The sequence below is a fragment of the Prionailurus bengalensis genome, chromosome B1, assembly GCF_016509475.1.
Source record: "Prionailurus bengalensis isolate Pbe53 chromosome B1, Fcat_Pben_1.1_paternal_pri, whole genome shotgun sequence".
Lineage (NCBI taxonomy): Eukaryota > Metazoa > Chordata > Mammalia > Carnivora > Felidae > Prionailurus > Prionailurus bengalensis.
In genome coordinates, this window is record NC_057344.1 from 83,524,513 (window position 1) to 83,546,796 (window position 22,284).

General features: G+C 40.6%; 1 protein-coding gene across 4 annotated transcripts in view; it reads right to left on the reverse strand.

The window, feature by feature from the left end:
- Positions 1-21,717, reverse strand: part of GAB1 (GRB2 associated binding protein 1) — a 123,895-nt gene extending 102,178 nt beyond the window's left edge. For all 4 annotated transcript variants that reach the window (XM_043568186.1, XM_043568171.1, XM_043568180.1 and 1 more), the window contains exon 1: positions 21,619-21,717. In XM_043568186.1, coding sequence (XP_043424121.1) covers positions 21,619-21,690 — 72 coding nt within the window. In that variant the 5' untranslated portion in view covers positions 21,691-21,717. The remainder of the gene's footprint in view (positions 1-21,618) is intronic.
- Between the last annotated feature and the right edge of the window lie 567 nt (positions 21,718-22,284).

A 22,284-nucleotide genomic window follows, 5' to 3' on the forward strand; every position in this document is an offset into this window, starting at 1 on the left:
AATAATAAAATAAAATAAAAATAAATAAATAAAATAAGTGTATGTGCTAAAGGTGGGATGATTCCAACCCTCATTATTTCAGACTAGCACACAGGGTGGTGAATCGACTCACACAAATGCAGATTCTGTCTATAAGGCAGGATTCACGTGAAGTTAGATCATTTGCACAAGGCCACAGAGTTTTATGCAACATTCATAAAAGAGCCATTTCCTCTTCTATGCTCAAACATTATTAACCAGAGATACTAAAAACTCAAGCAGGCTGCAACCTGCCTGACCTACAGAAATGAGAACCTCTTTTAGCATACTTCAAACTAAGCATGGAATCACAAGGAAAAAGCAGGCTGCTGTTAAACTGAGGATCTTCTATGTTAGGGTCCCCAGTCTCTTGGCTCAAAGAGAACCCCTGAGATTGAAACAGGTGAGAGAGTAGAGTGACTGGAGCGTGCAGCATGGCAGGGCAGGGTTGTCACCACCACCACCCACTGTAAGTTTAACAAACACCCTGAGGCACTAGGTACCGTGCAAACCTCAAAGCAGCCCTGTATGGAGGGGAGGGGCATTCCAGGAAAGACTTCCACACCCACCAGGAGATCCCAGTTTCCAGCTGGGGACCTGATGAGTGAACATGAGAAGGACGTACTCATTGCTCAAGGGGACACAGCCCTACAGAGGGTTTAGAGCACTCGCATGAGATGAATACCTTTCACAAAGTTAAACAAGTAAGGTCAGAGGATGCTTTAAAAAAACCAATAGCCCCATAAACTGGGGATAAGTTAAGCTCCATATGTTGGCTTAACCCAGTAGTGTGCAGCCATAAGAAATGCTCACCACAAAGCATGTGGAAGTGTTCTCTCATTATACACGGAGGGAGGAGGGGAACAAAACCCATCTAGTTACCTTCCTCCTTCACTGTTTTCATACTGGGCAAAGCCAGATGAAAATGGTTCTACCAGTTCGATTTGGTGGTTTCTGCCTATGTATACAAGTAATTAATGGACACAGTTACTACCTACTTTCAGAATCAGACATTTTCAGTATCAGAAATGCATGTGGGATGTCATCTGTAAAATGGAGTGGTCCTCTGGCCAGGCATTACTACAGTTTCGTGTTTATTTACTGTTACCCACAAGAAAACGGAAATGGCCTGAAAGAAGGCAGACCCCAGAGCACCTGACAGCTGGGGCCCTCTGCTACATCACTCCTCAAGTACTGTTTAACTTCTAATGCCATTTAAAATGTTATCACCCATTTACTTAGCCCTGCAGTTTATAACAAACCTACCAAACAGGACAAACCAGTCTGGATTATATAATATGTAAATATGCCAGGGAGCTAGGGAGCACCTAACAGGAGGGTAAGACAGAGCAATGGTTAAATGAGCTAAACCTCACTATACCTGAAGGTAGCCTCTTCATTCACATTTCATTCCCAGCACTTTGTAACTAAAATGTGGAGAATGCAAAAACCAATGAAGAAATTATTATATGTATCCCCACAAATACCACCTAATGAGTCACTAAAATTAATTAAAAGGGACACAAAAGTCAGTATCTACATTTCATTCAGTTTTTAAAATCTTATATACCTACTGAATGACTCATATTTGGACCTAAAAATATTAACACATTCTAAAGAAACCATCAATGATTAGTATCTTTTTCACACACGCACGCACACACGCACACAAGCACATGCACACACACACGCACCCTATCAGCTTAAATGTGGGCCTAGTGCCAGAACTCAAGTTTCACTAGCGTTGTTACAGGACTTCAATAAATTGTTTCATGCATGTACTTGTTTGAGAAACAGATTTTATATCTACCACCCTCAGAGATGTTAAACATGTACAAAACATGGAACTGGTAATATTCCATAACTATTCCCATAACACAATAAACTAACATAAGAGAGAAACTCCACAAACAATATTTAACATTTTATGATAAAAAAGATACTGAAGTGATGATCAAAGGTACTCATTAATATCACATTGCTTCATGATTACATTCACCTATAAATTTTTTCTTTTAAAAGGGCTGTTATGAATCAACCAGAAAAAAAAACAAAACAAAACTACGAAGACTCAGTTATATTTATATACTAGGTTAAGAGTAGATAGTGATTTTGTAAATATATAAATCACAGACACTATTCACAAAATTACGAGTAAATCAATGAAGTTCAACAAAAACTAGCTGAAATGTGGTAACTTCAGCCTAGAAATTTAAAAGTATATATATTTATATACACATACATGATTGGCATATAAAATATAAATACATACACTCATTATAATACTTCTTAAAAATTTAGGACTTGACAATGTACCAGAGTTCTTCCCCAGGTTCTCATTTTTTAAAGTTTGTTTTTTTTTTTAATAGCTATAATCAAATTTTTCTTTCCTGTTTTCAATATACTGTATTTGTGTGATTTTAAAAAGTCAGTCTTAAGAACCATCTTTGACGAGACAAAGAAAAAAAAAAAAGCTTCAAGTAGGAAAAAAACCCTCTTTTGGCAAGCCTATTAAAGGTAGATTTAACATATTATTTTAAAATCTTTCATAGGAGCAGTGAGAGTTAGTGTTACCAGGCTACATCTTTCCATTCAAAAGAATAAGAGATACAGGGTTGCAAACTGGCCTAAACTATGGAAATTACCACACAGTGGTAAGCACCCATGGTTTCAACAGATTGTAGATTCAAATGCCCCCTCATTACATTGTCATTCCACCCTTTACTGCAATAAGTGAACAGGAACAAACAATCAAGGTGAATCGTTTTTGAAAAAGCTCCCTGGTACTCTGATACTCCCCTGAGCTGCCCCCAAAATAAGAACTATAGAACTAAGCACATGTGCTGCCTCATTTTCTTACCTTTATAATCTGCTACATCACAATATCTGAGAACCCCTGGTTTTAGCTGACTACTCCCTTAACTAGTTTTAGAGCCCCAAGTTGTGGTTTCAGCCAGAAGGTGTCAACACAAAGTCAAAAAAATATTTCTGGACACAGTTGCAGGCCACAAAGCCAGAACCTTGTAAAGACCATTTCTGTACTCTATAGAGCCAAGCCAGGCTGGCACCTTAATTATCCAAGCATCCACTGGGTAGGAGTTGACTCTACATGTGCCCTAGCTTATCCTGTCTGTCCTGTTCCAACCATCTGTGTTCACATGATAAGCCTGCAGAAGAGGTTCTCCAGCTCAGCTCACAGAAAGAGCTTTAGGACTAATTTTGCAAAGAACAAAAACAGGCTGAGTAGGAACTCAATCTAATCCAAGAGAGATTACCAAAGGTATTTCTGAGACAAATCCTAAAGTACATATTCTAAAAACAATACACAAAGGTGGTGGGAAGAGAAGATCTCAAATTTCTGCGGTATTTAAAAAAAAAAAAAAAGGGGGCGCCTGAGTGGTTCAGTAGGTTAAGTGTCTGACTTCAGCTCAGGTCATGATCTCTCAGTTTGTGAATTCGAGCCCCGCATCAGGCTCTCTGCTGTCAGCACAGAGCCTACTTCAGATCCTCTGTCTCCCTCCCTCTGCCCCTCCTCCATGCAAGCGCTCTATCATAAATAAACAAACATTTGGGGGTGGGGGGGAGCTGTTCTGTGGGAAGGGGAAGGGAAATATCCTTAATAGTAACTTCTAAAATGTTTCCCTTCCAAGAAGAAAAAGTAAACATTTTACAGGCTCATATCTCTATAGGCCTCTCAGAAATTCCCATTGCTCATTTGGCAGGCATCCAAATAGCCCAGCTTGGCTGGCAAATGTTCAAATACAGTTATTCAAAATATGTTAATGAGCTAACGTGGTGCTTCCACCATGTAACCCCACCTCTCCTTTCTTTGTGTGAAGTGAACCTGTACAGGTTAAAACAGGCGTGCCAAACACTTGCTACGTGAAATTACTGACTGCTGGCTAACCCACTGCCAATTTAAAATAAGCATTTAGGGATAGTGGCTTGTTCAAATGTATGCTGTCTTTAAAAATGGATATCGTGAGGTTCAAGTCACTTCCACTCCCATATACCTCTGTGGGTATAAAAATATAAACGTTAACGATTTATATTCTTTAAGTACCACATTCCAAGTACCTTGAAGATTACAAAGTACTTCACAAGTATTCTTTTAAAATAATTTCCCACTGAAATATTTTTCATTCTATAAAGAAATGCAAGTAGTGGTTACACATTGTATGGATAACAGTAACTGAAATGAAAAGCAGAACTCAGTTATTTTATCAGTTAATACACCTATCCAACAGTATCCCTTTAGCCCGAAATCAAGTATTTCTTTTGTGTACATAAAGAAGTAACAGAGCAACTAGTCAGTCATCTTTGGTTTGTATAAATCCTAAAAATCCCCAAATACCCCCCCACAAAATCTGACTACCTTAAAATTTTCACTCTTCTTTCCTCCTGCCTCCCAAAAAAGCATTTAACTTGTTTCTTCATCCACACAGACATTCCACACATACTCTGAATTTTAAAACTTAGGCCATAGAGACTCATTTTCAGTAGAACAGAAAGTGCTGGTTCCAAACAAACAATCTCAATCTCAATATTGCCCAGTCCCTAATTAGTCCTCCAGTCACGAGACCTTATGCAGGAAATCAGGATCTAGTATCTTAAGTTTAAAAATTAAAGGGAGGTTGGAAGGAAGGTATAAATGGGATTACATACTTCCCCAGGGTGACTCATTCTCATACGCTCAGGATTAAATTCAACACTGACTCTGGATCAGGAAAGAATTTTTCCTCAGGGGCAGAAAGGGGCATGGGATTTCCAAATGTACACTCAAGTAGGATCTTCTGTGTGGCTCAGGTGAGCAAATCCCACATAATTAACTTCCTACTACAGTGAAGGAGTAAACATAGGTGAGGTGTACAACCTCCCCAGATGGTGCTGGTATGAAGCCCCTTCTGATGTTTCTGATGCTACACAGATTAGACAGAGGCAAGAGACACTGGGGTGGCACAACAGTGGGAATATACTCACCGTTACTAAACTGTGCACTTAAAAATGGGTACGACAGTACCTTTTATGGTATGTATTTTTTACAATTAAAAATAAAAATTAAAAAGAGAGATTGCGGTGAACTTACCATATTGCCATTGCTCTCAGGGACAACTAAAATGCTCTCACAATGTCTAAGTGTTTGAATGTGAGAAATTACACCAACCTACTACAGACAGAGGGGGATATGGCAGGCTGGGAATGGCACCGGGTCAGAAGCCTGTGCTCACGCCTCTGTCTGCCGAAACCAGCTGGCCTTGGACTCAGGGTATTTCCTAGGTTCAACTGCCTAGGGCCTCATTTTTTCCCATTAGGAATAGGAAGAGTAATAAAAGTGTTTTTCCTTTCATCACATTAAGAAAACCTGGCCATTATCTTTCTTGAGTCATTTTCTTCTCCCTAAGGTTTTCAATAAAAATCTCAAAGCTATGAAAATGTATTCTGCTTTGGAAATATATCGTTTAGAAACACAACAGATTCTATTTGAAAACATACATGAATGAATAGAACCTTATTTGAAAGAGTAAAAATATTTCAATATCCATGCTCCAATTTACCTTAGTAAAAACACGGGTTTCTCAACAAGTACTATTTCTCTAAGGAATAAAAACTAATTTCCTCAAAAATTTAGTATGTACGAAACTTACCATAAAAGAGTATCATGAATTGCTTAAGAATCACTGAAATTAGTAGGGAGATATTAAACATTTAAATATGTGTGAGCATTAAAAACTATACCTTAAAACATAAATAACCAAAGTATCAACATACTATAAATTTTAAGTCCATCTATGTAGATTTCCTTTAATAATAAATCATATGTTAATTATTAAAGAAACACTTCCTTCTAGTAACTTATGCAAAGGGCAACAAATCTGCTTACCTAAGATTTTCTAATATATTTTCCAAGTTAAACCCAAACCCAAAAATTTTAATTTAAAATACCCCACTGAAACTTTATAAGCTATATATTTTTTTTATGCTGCACTTGTATGACTACTTAATGTTACAGTTCTCCCTAAGAGCATTCATCCTTGTTTTCAGCAAATACAAAATCTGAAGCATCTATCACTATGGTAAAGAACATATGGATTGGAATAAATTATAGGAAAAAATCTGAAAAAATAACTAGAAATATTAAGAGACTCATAACAAAAGAGGTTTACCAAGTATAAGGCTTAAAAAGTACAAGAAAGCAAGGAAATAAGGTCACCTGGAATGAAGAGAGCAAGTCGTGAGTCCTGCTTTCAATTCTTTGCACAGAGTAGAGGTCCCAGGAGTCTAGCCTTTCTTGGTTGCCAAGCGTTACGTGGCAGAAGCTGGCTCTAGGTCTCCACCATATCCAGCAACAGCCCTTCTACTCACACTTCAGGAGCCAAGTGATCTACTAACCAAACTTACTTGGACTCACAGTGCAACGAGAGGGTGTGGTGGACACTTCATATAATAACAGTAATGATACTCGACACTTACAAAGCAGATGTGGAGGAGATTCTAGAAGATCTTGTAAGCAGATGCACAGAGTACATAAGAGGCTGAAGTATTCCTGAGCAAGTAAGTGGAGAAGGAAGACAGCATGAAGGATGGTAAAAGGGAGGGAGGAAAGATCAGCAAGCCAGTCAATATGATACCATAGTGGTGAAAAGCTTTACAACAGCCTGGGTTCCTAGCATGGAAAAATGCATACGGACACAGAGATGGTTGGAGCAGGGTAAAGAATAACTTAACAAAGGAGCACCTGGGTGGCTCAGTTGGTTGAGTGTCCAACCTCGGCTCAGGTCATGATCTCACTGTCCGTGAGTTTGAGCCCCACGTCGGGTTCTGTGCTGACAGCTCAGAGTAGAGCCTGGAGCCTGTTTCAGATTCTGTGTCTCCCTCTCTCTCTCTCTCTGCCCCTCCCCCATTCATGCTCTGTCTCTGTCTCTCTCTGTCAAAAATTAATAAACATAAAAAAAAAAAAAGAATGATATAACAAAATCTGATAGCCATCATTTTGTAGGTAACTCTCCAAAATCCTTTTACTGTGGGTAGGGGGTAGAGCGGGTGTCACAAGCTTTCTGTAAGGTAACTGAATGGAATCAGAAAGTTGCCCTAAGGAACTCATATGCCAAAAAAAACAGAGACAGCTTTCTCAAAATGGATTAAGTTCAATAGGCAGCTGGAAATAAAGTAAGGGTTTTACTTTATTCCTCTAAGATTAAATAACCACTCCCACTTAGTCCACTTCTTGACCAGTTTTCTAAATAGAGTCTGTCTTGTCTGTTTGTCTTGTCTTCTCTTTCTGTAAAATGGACTTTAAAATCAAAGTTTAGATTTAAAGAGCTAGATTAGAATGTCTAGAGTAAACACTCATACACACAGAGACACACACACACACACTGAAAAACAAGAGAACCTCTTTAGTCGCGTATAACTGCTTTGGCGCTCTTTTATAAATCGACCACATCTCAACTAACCAAAATTAGGGTGAACAAGACATGAATAATAAAGACAATGGGAAAGAGTGTTTGAAATTAGAACTATTCTAGGAAATCTGGACCATACTTTAATAATATGCTTTCAGATCCAAAAACCAGAATAACCAGAACTTCTGGTGAAGAGCTAATCCTTCTTCACCTTCCCTCCTTTGTCTTCAAGTCATTCATAAACGCTTGATTCGGGAATGCACATTCTTTTTTAAATCAATAGTTACATAATACCTTCCTTGATTTAATAATGTCTTTTGAGAGTCTCAGGTACTTTCTCAAATGCTGACCTTTTTAAAATTTCCCTTTCACTTTTGTCTTCCACTAAATATGTCCTCTTTAGGGGACAGTTTGATCTAAGTCACTGCTAGAAAACAGTACGCACACAGAATCGCAGCATATTTCCTTTATCTTACAGTAGAGAGGCTAAAGTTACTTTCTGAGCTTTGGTTCTTACCTTCCTATCCCACTCTTTATACGTATTTACTTCTATTGGATTTTCTTTCTTCTCCCTTTTTCCCTCCATGCCCAACTCAGGATTTCTCGAAGGATAATTTAAGGGACCACCTCCATCAGAATCAGCAGGGCCTTGAGTTAAAAAGTGTTCTGGACTTCTACCTAAATTTACTAAATATCAGAAGGTGGGTAGGGCTCAAGATTCCTCACATTAAAAGTTAGCCAGGTGATTGTTAAACACACTACAAAAGTTTGAAGATCAGGGTCCCAAACCCTTGATTCTTCCCAAGACACAGGGACTCGACTAAACTATAAACTAGTACCATCAGAGCATCTGAGAAGAGAGCATGGTGGCAATTTTCCCTTCACCTTCCTTTTAAAAAGCAGATGGAAGAGGCAAGAAAGCACAGAGAGTAGAATATAAGCTGAATGTGAGACATCAGCACAAATGCAGACTCGTCAGCCCAGCTCTGTGGCTACTGCCAATTACAGTAGCCAGACCTGCAAGAGGACTGATTACATGTAATTTATAAAAAGTAAACAAGCTGGGCGGCTTATGAACAATGAATGAGGATATTCAAGCCAAGAGGTAATAAAAATCATGAATAAATGACTCAACATCCCCCTCCCCACCCAGACAACAATTGGTTGTATTCTGGCTAGGATTAGCAAGGACAAAAAAGAGTATTTGGATAATGATTTAAATGACAACAGACCATTTGACAGAAATTCTATCAAATAAACCCTGGTGAAAGGTTACTGGGTAGCAGCTTCTGGTGTGTTCACAAGCTCAGCCATCTCAGTGACTGCTCTCCTCAGCCTTACTGAGGTAAAAAAAAAAAAAAAAAAAGTTTGGCTCCAGTGCTACAACACAATCCTACACCTAAAATACAGTTGACTCTTGAACAACCCGGGGGTTGTTAGTGAAAATCTTGCATATAACTTCTGACTCCTCCAAAACTTTACTGAGAGCCTCCTGTTGACCAAAAGCCTTACCGATAAAACCATCGATTGACATATACTTGGTATGTTACATGTATTATATACTGCATCCTTACAATAGTACCTTTTTCTTCTTCTTTTTTTTTGGTGTTCTAGGCCACGTGGTTTGTGTGTTTTTCAAATTGTTGCACATCTCCAAAAATCTTCCAATACAGTCACTGAAAAAATTCCATGTCTAAGTGGACCCACTTGGTTCAAAGGCATGCTGTTCAGGGGTCAACTGTATAGCTTTTAATGGACATAGGAAAATAAACTAAATAAAACACATGTAGAAACTAGGTTTTATGAAGAATTCGTCTACATAGGGTTTCTCAACTTCAGCACTACTGATATTTTGGGCTAGATAATTCTTTATTATTGGGGTTGTCCTGTGCAATGCAGAATGTTTAATAGCATCCCTGCCTCTACTCACTAGTGGCCAGTAGTACCCCCAGTTGTGACAACTAAAAATGTCTCCAGACATTCTTAAATGTCCCCTCTTGAGGCAAAATCGCCTCCCCACTCCCACTAAAAACCACTGTTCCATGCAGAAACAGCATGAAGAAAAGTTCATATTAGTAAAATAGCTCATATAACATATTTTTGACATCATAAGAAACCTTACAATTTCTGTTTTTAAATATAAATATAAAATATATGCCTTTTGAGTATATCACCCTATTTTTCCATAAATTTTTCTATTACCAGGGGCTAAAACACAAAATCTTAATATTGTTTTAATAAGCTATCCAAGCCATTATGAAAAGGGACACACAATAAAATAACTGAGTAGGCCCAAGGTATTTATGCCCATGTAACAGAGCCAACATATCCATCAGGCACAGGAGGCACAGAGCTAGGGCCCATGAAACTTTTTAGAAGCCCAGAAAAAGTGTTTTTATATTAATTTCTTTTAAAATCAGAATAAAAAATGAATATAATAACAATACCAGCTTGGAACATATCCATCTTTATATTGACACAGATACAAAGTACAATTTTTATTCCTTTTTTTTTTTTTTGTAGAGGAACTGGGGCCCATGAAAGCAAAATTACCTGGGGTTCATAAAAGTCACCATATGGTCCCACCATCTGAAGGGCAGTAAACAATTAAAACAAGCATGTATGATCAGGTGTCACAAGCACCATGCCATGGAAACAGCAGAGCATCAAAGGAGGATAAAGCAGATACTCACAGCCCACCAGCTCTATGTGTGAGAGGAACAGCGGTGGTGGAAGTTCAGAGGAGGCTTCGGGGGCAGAGAACAAGCAGAACTTAGCCTGGTGTGAAAGCAGACAGGCGAGGACCAAGAATTTCCGGAGAAGAGCATGAGCAAAGGCCACACAGACAGGTCCCACGGCCTGGGACGCGGAAGTTCGGTACAGCTGAAGCAAAGGGCAAGAGTGAGAGGGCAGCAACAAATACTACGGGGGGCACACGCAGGCCCCTCATCACAACGGGCCTTGCAAGCTGAGAGAAAAGGTTTGGGCACTTCTAAGGGCAAAGGGACACAGCAGAGCAGCTTCAAACTGGGGAACAGCATTCTCAGATTGGTGTTTCAGAAGGCCATTCTGGCTGCCTCAATGGAGCCAGTTTGGAGAAGTGAAAGAATGGAAAAGTAGAGGCCCCTGGTTTCTGCAGCAATTGAGAAGGCAAAAGGCACCTTAGGTAGCAGAGGTCAATTAACTCAAGAGATATTTGAGAGGTGGAGGCACCTAAGCGGCTCAGTAGGTTGGGCATCTAACTCTTGATCTTGGCTCAGGTCATGATCTTATGGATCATGGGATCGAGTCCCATGTTGGTCTCTGTGCTGACAGCACAGAACCTGCTTGGCATTCTCTCTCTCTCCCTCCTTCTCTGCCCCTTCCCCACTCACACGCCTGTCTCTCTCTGTCTCTCTCTCTCTCTCTGTCTCTCTCTCTCAAAATAAACAAACATTAAAAAAAGAGAGATCTGGGAGGTAAAACTGATAGGATTTGTCACTGGGTATGGAAAATGAGGGAAGGACAACACAGAACACCTCTGGCTTAAGCCAATAGACAAGGGTTGGTGGAGTGACTGACTGAGCGAACAACAAGAGGACCAGGTTTAATGACAGGATGATAAGACCTGGCATGGACATGCTGAGTCTCAGTTGCTGTGGGAGATCTAAGCAGTCCTCGACCTAAGCAGTTAGATCCACAGATGCGGAGTGAGAAACGGATTGAGATAATGCCTACAAAGCATCCACACGTATAATTCAGGGCAATTTAAGATCCAGAGATGGGCTTTAAAGGTTAGAAAATGTTCAAGGCTATGATAATGTTTGTGTGTAAGTTTGTAAGAATTCTGCAGAAGCTGAGAGCTTTTATCAAATTTTCATAGGGGTTCACAAACACACACTGGATGACAAACCACTAACAGCATATGAGGGGAGAATGGGCCATCCAGGGCTAGCACTAGAATACTGAAGAACACACACATATAAGGAAACCCAAGCCTGGTATCAGGATGGCATGGGAAAGAACAGATTTTGGAAAGAGGGACTGGTCATCTCTTCAACAATGTAGTCAGAAGGTCCATGAAAAGAGCTAAGAAGTTCAAATCTAGTTCTGCTAGATTTGGCAACCAGGAGTCACTGGGGATCTCAGCGGGAACTGTTTAGGTAAGAGTAGTGGAAAAGGACCCAGATTCTATTCCATTACGAAATGAGTGGCAGGTGAGGAAGAAGGGGCAGTCAACCGTACAAAACCTACTCAAGAGTCTGGCTAGAAAAGGAGCAATAAAAAGAGTCTCACTCCAGCTCCATCTTTGAAAATGGAATCCGCCATTTAAGGTTGTGGTAAGAAATCTCTTACCACCTTCATTAAGCCTTCAAGTGCCCCTGAGTTTACCTCCTTCTGCTAGATTCTTCTGGAGTCTTGCCTCAAACATCACTGATCATAATATAATTAGCAATACTGAGTGCATCCTATGTAGCATATAAACTCCCAAAAAATGAAGACAGTGCCTTCTTGGTCCACCTCTGAATTCTTCACAGTACCTTGTTCATAGTGGGTATTCCCTCGGTGACTGAAGGATGTGACCCAAGAGGTGAGAGATCTTGCTCTGCCTTAACAGTTGGTAAACATGTATGACCTGGGACAAATCAATTAGTCTCCAAAGGCTAATTTTTCACTCCCTGTAAAATGAAGAGGTTGGGTTCTTGACTAGGGAAGAAGGAGATTTATGAAATATAGCTATTGCTCTGGTAATCATAGAAATCCAAATCTTTTGTATTAAAAGCCAAAGGACATCCAAACAATACATGAAAGAGAAATGGGTTAGAAAGGCTGAGAAACAACAAACTAGATGATTTATAAATTTAGGTTTAAAATTCTGTAATTATTTGGTCATGCTGCTCAAGAGATTATGCAAAGGATCACATTGTACATTTAGACACAGAACAAATGCCATCTTTGTCCTCTTGAAATTAATATCCTATCACAAACACTAAAAAATGATAAATGAAGGCATAATTTTCTTTGTAAGCAGATCATGTGTACACACCTTCGACTGTGTATACTGTGGGTCATTATGAAAAGCATCTAGAAAAATATATTAAATATATTAGGCTTTCTTTTCCTGTTTCGACTATTTACTTAAGTGAAGAAAAAGAAAAAAAGGAATACCGTTCAACAGCACCAGTTTAATTTTGCAGCCTGTTTTTTGGAGATAAATGACCTATATACCAAATGAAGATTACTCAGAAGGCTCTGGTTTTATGTAACAGCATCACTAGGATCAAATTACCTTCCCAAATAGTTTGCATTCTTACCAGTTCAGTATTTCCTTTTACCTTTTCTCAACACTTCAAATATTTAAACCTGAAACTGTCAGGGAGAACTTGTAAAATTTAATACTCCTACACAACTTCAGGGTCAATTATAACTTTGCCAGAGGGAAGGGGGTTCAAATAATACCTCCTTAACTGAATGAGGTTATCGTTCCTCTTCACGTTCTACCTAACACCATTGGAATTCAAAACACTGGAGGGAGCATTTTACCGAGTGTTTCTCTTTCAAGAGTGCAAGATTAAAACTCCTCTCCCGCTAATCAAATGGTCATCCCTCCACCAGAAGCACTTTCATCCTGGCTGCTCTGACTCTGGCCAAGGCACTAAAGGGAATGTGTGATGGACTGGAGTTGAGAAAGCACACCAGGTACTTAATTCTTTCATCAGGTAGTCATCTCAGGGAGGAGATCTGCTACTCGGAAAGTGGCCTGACCACATTTCCCAATACAGTAGTAACTAAAAACTGCATTTCAGGAGAGAAAAACAATCTGCATGCTGGGTTGAACATTATTATTCCCAGTCTTGATTACCAGGGTACAGGGACAGAAATAACTTCCCACTTTTAGAGAAAAGATAAAAGAATGTGTGTGTAAAGATTCTAACACGAATACTCTCTGATACTGGTGGCCGGGCTTATATTAGAGAGAAAGAAGTAAAAACAAAGAGGAAAACAGCAAGAGGTTAGATAGAGAACCGCAGGACAAAGAGTGCCTTTACCTTTCTCCCACTTAAAAAAAAGTTAGCAAATAAAATATTATGGCAACTGGCTAATTGATGTATTAAAAACAAAAATAAAGGGGCACGCCTAGCTGGCTCAGTTGGTGGAGCATGCGACTCCTGATCTCGGGCTTATGAGTTTGAGCCTCACAACGGGTTTGGAGATTACTAAAAAAATAAATAAAAATAAACTAAAAACAAAACAAAAATAAAAACAACAACAACAGAATTCTCAACCTTCTACTGTCCTACGTCTTCATTTCACAAAAGCAAACCCTCTTGATCACTATTATATTTACTTGCTTATTTCATGTATAATAGCTAAATATCTCTGGACAATACCAACAAATATTGAACTCAACCAAGCCAACAGGAAAGTAATGTACAAAGCCTTGGAGCTAAAGGACAATTTTTCCCCTCTTCAGACCACAGGATGGATGCCTTCCTCTCACTTTTCTCTTGAAATGTAAAGTGGAATTTTGAGGTTTTCTTTTTCCATGAGTGCCATTCTTAAAGAACATATAAAACTATGTTCAAAAAAATTTCAACTACATGAGTCAAAGAAAAATTAAAAAGGGAAAAGAAAAACAATGAACAGGATAGTTAAAGCACAGTTTAGTGTTTTTCTTCCTTTAAAAAAAAAAAAAATGACCTAAGATTTTTACATTGAAAAGAAATGTTTGGACTCATGTTTGGACTCTCTCGTATATTGTTTTTAATTCATGGAACAATGTACCCATTTGTTTTTTTCCTTTTAGTATATTTTTTTTTCTTTTTGAATACACAGGAATTTTTTAGGCCAAGTATGAATTCAAAGTAAAAAGCTGAGAAAGAAAAAGAAACACCACCATAAGAAAAACTCGTGGTGAACTTGGCATTCTTTCCAGGATAAAAAAAAAAAAAAAAACCCTCAGTTTAGAAAGATAATAAAAATTTCTGAAATACACACAAAGGAAAGAATACTAAATGAAAAAATTTAAGATAACTCACATTTCCTCTTCTGGAAGCTCTATTTCTTTGCAACTTACATCTTCATGTGCAGTTTGCATATAGCAGCTCTGCTAAAAACAACCACATGGAAAATTTTTGTTCCAGATAAATACTGCAGGACAGGGCTTGGCAGCTACAAGTTGTAATCAGAATGCTTCAAGAGCTAATGTAACAGAGATAACAACCAAACATGTATTTCGGTGCACCGTGTTAACTATTTTTTACAAAGCAGGCTATCACACAGTCAAAAGCTGCTGGGTTCTACTTCATATGCATTTAACAGTGAGAATTCTTCCCTTTAGTTAAGGAGAATTTTGCACATATGAATAAAAGAACTGCTTAAAATATAAAAGACTCTCTTTTCCAGTCCAGTTATTCTTGTATTAAGGTGCTCACGCGTACAAGCCTGGAATGGTCAAAAACGCCCAGTTCCTAAAGTGACTTTTCCCAGTAATTCCACAGGCCTGAACTGCAACCTACTATTCAGTAAGACTCCAGCCATCTAGTTGGCAACTGAAGAGGCTACTTATTTAATGGATGTGGAAATCCACGGTACAAAGAACCACTTTTCCCCAGGAGTAATCTAAAGAAGAAAAGAATGCTAATTTCATTTGTGCTTGTAGCCAAAGAGGGGAGGAAAAAAAAGACCTGTGACTTGATAAGTTTCCTGTACTCAAATCCACATACAGAGATAAAAGGAGTCACACAGAAACGTTGTGACTTTCAAGCCAAAGTTCAAATGGCAAATTCTGATGAAGCTCTAAGTTGGTGGAAATTAGCCACCATGTTAATTTGAGGAATGTGAAATGAGAGAACCTCTTCCATCAACAGTCAGAGGGGGTTTAATGAGACCCAGTGGTGTTCTTCTCTTTCCTCCAACACTAGCTGGCACTCACACAGCTGGGCTAAGATGGCTTCCAAAGTCCAAAATAAGACACTAGCCCAAGGCAGCGCTGGCCCTCCTGCTGGAACTCAGGAGCAAAGGAATCAAAGGCTCTTTTATTCTCCCTCCCACCAGAACATGCTCCCTCTCTGTTGTAAACTAAACGCTTGCCAGAATGAATTATTTAGCTCAAAACAGACATAAAGAAATCTTAAATAACACACAGCTCTTGAATTTGAATAAGCTCAGGTGACCAAAGGAGTTGTTTTGTCTGTTTCTTGTCTGACACATAAAATTCACTTGCGGTCAGGATCCCATCAGAAGCATTAGGTCATGGCAGAAACAGAAACTTCTCAAACTAGATGTTACAGCTGACATCCAAACTCCATGCTTGAAACTGAGGTGTTCGGAAAGCCGTCCCTTAACTAGGAGGTCTAAAATCAACACAAAGTCTTCATTCCTCCTTTAAAGCCATCCTTCCCTTAGGATTTGCTATTTTTGCCAACAGTAAGTACCTCTGTTCTTCCAAGAACAGAGCCTAAAAATTCATCTGTGAAATCTTCCCTGGCAGCCCCCTTCCATTCCCTCCCAGTCTGAACTCTTAAGCAATTATTATCTGAATCATTCATCTGGCAAGTAATCATATATGGCCTTATAACATATGTCTTGGAAAATGATTTAAATGTAGGTGCATTTACAGCTTGTCTTCACAAATAGATTAGAAACTCCTTGAGGGCAGGGAGTGGGCCTTTCCGTCCATTGTATTCCACATAAGACACATTACAAAAGCTCCAGAAATACCTGTTTATTCATTCAACAGGTACTTGTTGCTCTTCTATTCTGAGCCAGGCACTGCTCTGGGTGCTAGAGTCACAACTGAGGCACCCACAGCAGGATGCAGCAGGCCTGTGTTCAGTGAGCCTGTGTTCTGTTAAAGCAAATGCTGGAGGGTCCCTAAAGAACTCTGCTTAAGCAGTTCCTAATAAATCCACTAAACTATTTAAGATGAACAAGAAATTAAAATTTATTTCCCAAAAACAGGGGCCTACTGAGCAGCTCCCCACTCTGCCTCTCATTTCCAAGCAAATATCTAAGGAATGTTAAGCCGCAAGAGTTTAGAATCTAGATTTTTACAACATTTCTCCATTTTACAGATGAGGAAACTGAGGGTCAGAATGGTCAAAGTATCAGGTGGATAATGGCAAAGTCAAGTCGAATCCTGGGTCCTAACACTCAGTCCAGAGTTCCTTCCACAGCAGCACAATTTACCCCAAACTCATAAAAAAATAAAGCAGTAGTCCACCTGCTGTATTGTCCCTTCTCCTGTGTTAGCTTCTGTAAGAAAATTAGGAGTAATGACACTTATTGTTCTATCACCTCTTAAACTTCCTCAATCTGCAAATTATCAAGACCTATCTACATATTTTTTATGTTGACTACAAAATATGGAATTTTATTTAGTCATAAAAAGTGCTTTGTCATTTTATCTTTCTTATTTTTAAAGCAGACTCAATGACAAAACACACAGAAATAACCAAGTCAGCTGGCAACCAGATTATCCAAGTGTAACTCTTGTCGTATTACTGTATTTTGTCCAAAGATGATCTTTTTAAAAAACTTAAAAACCAATTTTTAACACAGAACTCTAAAACCACCCTCCAAACTGATAGAACTTCCTAATGGTTATTTTGAATCCCAAAAGACAACAATCAGACTTAGGAATCCAGCAAGTTTTACATGGAGAATTTTGTACTCATCATTAAGTCCAGGCACAATCAAAGAATGAACTATTATTACCTATCATAAAGGCTTAATGTAATTGGTAGTTGATGATCTTTGTTAATAGAAACAGTGTTCCTGCCACATTAGAAAAAGTAAAAAGAAAACATTAAGAATTTGAGTGTAATGTTTACTAAAGTGAAGTTTTCCAGAAAAAAATTCCTTCAACAGAATAATTATGTTCCTGCAGTCACTACAAGCAAAAGCTTCAGAATCCCCTGATTGTTACTGGTAATTGCAAAAAAAAAAAAAAAAAAAAAAAAAGTGCAAGAAGAGCTTCCAGACATCACAGTCCCATTTGCTGTAGCAACAATATTGAGCAGAGACAATGCTTAGCACAGATCCCGGGCTGTCCTTAAATAGGACAGCCTGCCTGTCTGTGCCCCTCTCCTCCATGTAACATGTCAGATGCCCACCAGGAGGAAAAGGTTATTTCTGTTTCTAGGCCCATTTCCAAAACCAGGGGCATGTTCTAGACAAGAACCATCCTATTAAGTGACAGTGGAAGAGTGCAGCCCAAGCTGGGTACAGATTAACACACCCAAGAACTGGCCAAGGTCTTACTCCCAGGCTGGCTGGCAGCTAATAGGCCACCTTGGTCTAGCCTCAGAAGTAGGTTCTCCTGCTGAGATTGCATACCTGCCCAATGCTGACAGCTGGGCCATGGAGGAGTGCAAACTCAGTGTCCAGACTTGAGGCAGGCCATAGGGAAGCTCCCCCTACAAAGATATGGTGATAGCCAGCTGGCTTGAATCAATCCTTTGTTTTCAGACTTACATTTTCTCTCAGCTGAAATTTCAAGTCCTGATGAAAATCCTACCATTATTTCAACCATCCGATTTGTCTTTAAAGAACTCTTTTAAAAAATCTGAGCATCACTGTTTAGTACATACTACCAAGAGTTTACTTGTTCTCTGTAACCCTAGTAACGGTGATCTGTAAATGATTCCATTCAGGTCCTTAAAGTAAAAAGGCAGCTGTTTAATATACAACACAGGACAAAAACCAAAACACGGTAGTAGCAAAATTGCAAGAAAGCATGAACACTTTCACCTCCGCTTTAAGTAGACTTCAAAAAATTCACAGAGGATGAAATGAAACACATACAAAGGTTCTTACTCTTTTGCAAATAAATACAGAAAAAAGTAAAACGAGATGAAAAGGCTAGAGGAACTACTCACTACTCCAGTATTCCTCTTTTATGTCCCTTTTACTCTCTTTAGGAAATTCAAGAAAAGCCTTCATATCAGATGAACACACTAGTGTGCAAAGACAACAATGCTGTGTAGTTGACTATGAAACAGTAAACATAAAATGGAGTTGTATAGGGAATGCAACGGGGCCATAACATGAGATGACTTTAATGATAAAACTAAAACAATTTTTGCCACATAAAAGCCCTTAAGGATCATCTTTTTTTTTTTTTTAATTTTTTTTTTCAACGTTTTTTATTTATTTTTGGGACAGAGAGAGACAGAGCATGAACGGGGGAGGGGCAGAGAGAGAGGGAGACACAGAATCAGAAACAGGCTGCAGGCTCCGAGCCATCAGCCCAGAGCCTGACGCGGGGCTCGAACTCCCGGACCGCGAGATCGTGACCTGGCTGAAGTCGGACGCTTAACCGACTGCGCCACCCAGGCGCCCCAAGGATCATCTTAATCAATGTTTGAATACCCTATAAAAACTGTAAACAGCAAGACAACTGTCAAAATTCCGTGGGCCAAAAGTTCCCCAACAGAATCAATGCTCAAACTCCCTGATGTCTTGTTTAACAATTACAGTACCACTCATCCAAGATATCTTTTCACAGCAAATTCATTCATTAAAAACCATTATCAAGCAACATTTTGCGTACTGGATGGTCAACAATGTTTCCTTTTACCCTTTATTTTCATAAAGATTTTACATGAAAAGAAAACAAGCATAGGAAATGCATATATATATGAATGTCTTTGAGGGTCAAAGCTAGTTTAGCAAAAACAATCCGAACTGAATACCAAAGCCAAAAGATCAAAAATCTGGAAATGTCAACATCTTCTGGGCAACCAAACTGACAGCTAAAATATTAAGACCGACCTCACTTTAACTTATAATATTCTGGTCATCCTCAGGGACCTCTTAAATTCTGGTAGCACCCTGCACGCTGTCTTCCTGGGCCATAGCCATGTATAAAGAAAACACTAATGCTCAGCCAAACAAGAAAAACCCCACCTCCCCCCAGCTGTAAAGCATATTCTTCCCCCTGTTGAAAACACAACTTAGGGATCCTGCTATGTCTCTAAAGTATTCCCACGGTTTCAGACTACACTGAGCTTGTTCCTCAAAACATCTATTTAAAAAAATAAATAACAATCAGCTTGGGCACACAATCTGAAACCACTTTATGTTGTGGGCTCACTTTTTCACATATTCTTGTCTCATTTCCCGAAGACTCAGAAAACTGCCTGAAGGGTCTTATGTTTCTTTAGCATTGAACATCTGATCCCCAGCTCGCCTCTTCCTTGCATTCTCAACTAATATTCACAGACTCCTAGAAAGCTATAATCAGAAAGCTTTAGAGATGATTTAGTCTGCACTCCCCTTGAAATGAACTAGATGAGTCATTAACCTTTTATATAGCCCAGTCAGGCAGATCTGGGTTCAAATCCTATCCATGGCATATTCTGGATACAGAAACTTTTCTCATCTATAAAACTGAGATAACCTACCTCATAAAACCGGTGTAATGATCAAATAAAATAATATACATTTTTTAAATTTGGACTTTTCATTTTCTTTGTCCTTGTTAAGACAATCTTTTAGGCTGGTTTTCGTCCTAGGTCATTTTACATTAAATTGCAAGCCCAAAAGGCAGGGCAAAAGGCAGGGCTTCTTCCCTACTGTATTTTCTAACCTTTTGGTGCCTAGTCCAGTGCTAGGCATCTTTTGAGAGAGCCATAAACCAACCGTGTGAAAGAATGCCTTAAGTCTATAATCACTACTTTTTAGGCAAAGGTACTGTCCTTAAGCTTCCTCCTAGAACCTACTTAGGTCTATATGTTGCCTAACCTATGCCTCTCAAACACACCTCTCTCCCTACTCCCTCTTCTCACACATACACAACCTTCTCTTTAGAACCAAGAACTGAAAAAAACCACTTACCCCCCCCCCCAAAATTTTGCAATACAGTTAGCATCTTCACCAGAATATTCAGGCAAACTGTGGTAAGTACAAGGAGACAACATTTGGAAGGGTTCAAGATTTCTAGAGAACTTTCTTCGGATGTGTGGCATCAAGTCCTTAAATGAGAATTACTTGTCTATAACAAAGGCTGGCAGAAAGTGAACCAGAAACTCCAGCGAGTCCCTGAAGTTAATTATTGCACTTCACTCCACCATCCAAGCAGTGACTAATAGGATTAATTTGGGCTCTAATATCAGGTGTAAAAATCCTTCAACAAGATTCAAGTTCCATTCGAAGTGCTGGTCACTGACAATGAATTTATATTTAAGGGGGCATAAGTTTTGCTTTTGAAAACACACTGTACTAGAAAAACATTGGCTCCATACGCCAGGACGAACGTGTCATTTCTTTCCTTTGCAAAGGGCAGCAACAAAAGAACCAATGGGTGAGAAGGGGATAAGATTCCAGACCCCTGAAGAGGACACAGATTTCCACCAAAGTAAGGCTGGTTCTTTCAAGGAATATTTTTAACAGCTAAAATAGCTTAACACACAATCAGTATCTTGTATCAATTACACAAATGCCATTTATGTAACCCTGGTGGCCTGGAAAAGGACCGCAACACACAGAAATCCTACTGGCCGCAGCTGTCCCCCGTCCTGCGAGGCTTGACAGCGCGTCCAACGCGCCCAAACACCAGCCGCCAGGCTCCCCCCAGTGCCCTCCTCTCGCAGCAAACTGCCAAGATTCTCCAGCCAAACTCCACGGTCCCCAGGATTCAAAACCGCGAAAATGCGAACCCTTGCTAAGCAAACGGCAGGGCGCGTAGTAACTTTTCTTTCTCTTTTGCACGGATCGGAGATGCTGGTTTCTAACACCAACTTTTCAGGTCCACAAGCCTCCCGCACGCAATGCACCTCGAGGGGTATGACTGAGAGCGCACCAGAGGGCTGCTGAGCTCTAAAACCTCAGCGGTTTTCCGATTGTGGGAAATTCAGGATACAGCAGCCCCATTGTGATTAAATGCAGATATAAAGAAAGGAGAATGCTCTTCCCCTTAACCTCTGCTACAAGGAATAATAAAAACACGCAGCAGGCATTAGGTGGAAATCTCGGGGCCTCCCACGGGCCGATGAGGCCCGCAAAGCAGGCCATCTGGAATCTGGAGGAAGAAAGTTAGCCGGCAAAGTGGAGGGAGCCAGGGCGTGAGTGTACAGCCTCGGTCACGAGCCTGCGGAGGAAGGGGCCGAGGGGAAAGAGATGGGGGACTAAGCTGAAGAACCAATCCCGCGTGCGACCAGGGCAGGGGTGCGGGCGCGGAGGCCCACGGAGCGGCGACCGAAGCTCTACTTACATAACGTTTCAACTTCTTCTCCGGGGGGGACTTGCGGAGCCATCCCGAGCAGACCACTTCGCCGCCGCTCATGGTGCGCGCCTCTCCGGCTCCCGGCCGGGCTGCTGAGGGGCGGGCGGGCGCGCTCCCGACAAAGCCGACGCCTGCTGCCGGCGCGGTGGCGAGGACCTCGCTCTTCCGAGGCGCAGCCGGGGCAGACGGGACGCTCCGCCGCGCGCTGGCTCTGAGTGTCCGAGTGTCTCCCGCGCGGGTCCGCAGATGTGAACAGAAGCGGGTAGAGCCGCCAAGGCCGGCACCTCCGGGCAGGGGTCGCCGCCGAGCCGAGGGCGCCCCGGCCTCCTTTCAGCGCGCCCGCCTAGCCGCCACGCGCGCCGTCCCGCCGGCCGCCTCAGCAGCGCTCAGGCTCAGCGGCACTGTGCCCCGACACAGAGCTGAGCCTCGGTCCCCTGCGCTCCGCCCCCTAGGAACAGGACCTCCCCAGAGCTCTTTCCGAAAGAGACACTACGTTGCACGCGCGCACATACACACACACACACACACACACACACACACACACACACAATGCCCCCGCGTGGCGCCCACTCTGGCTCGCCCCTCTCGGCTTCGATGCGCCCGGCGAGATTCTCTCTTTCCCGCTCCTCTGGAGAGGGTGGGTCACTTCCCCGC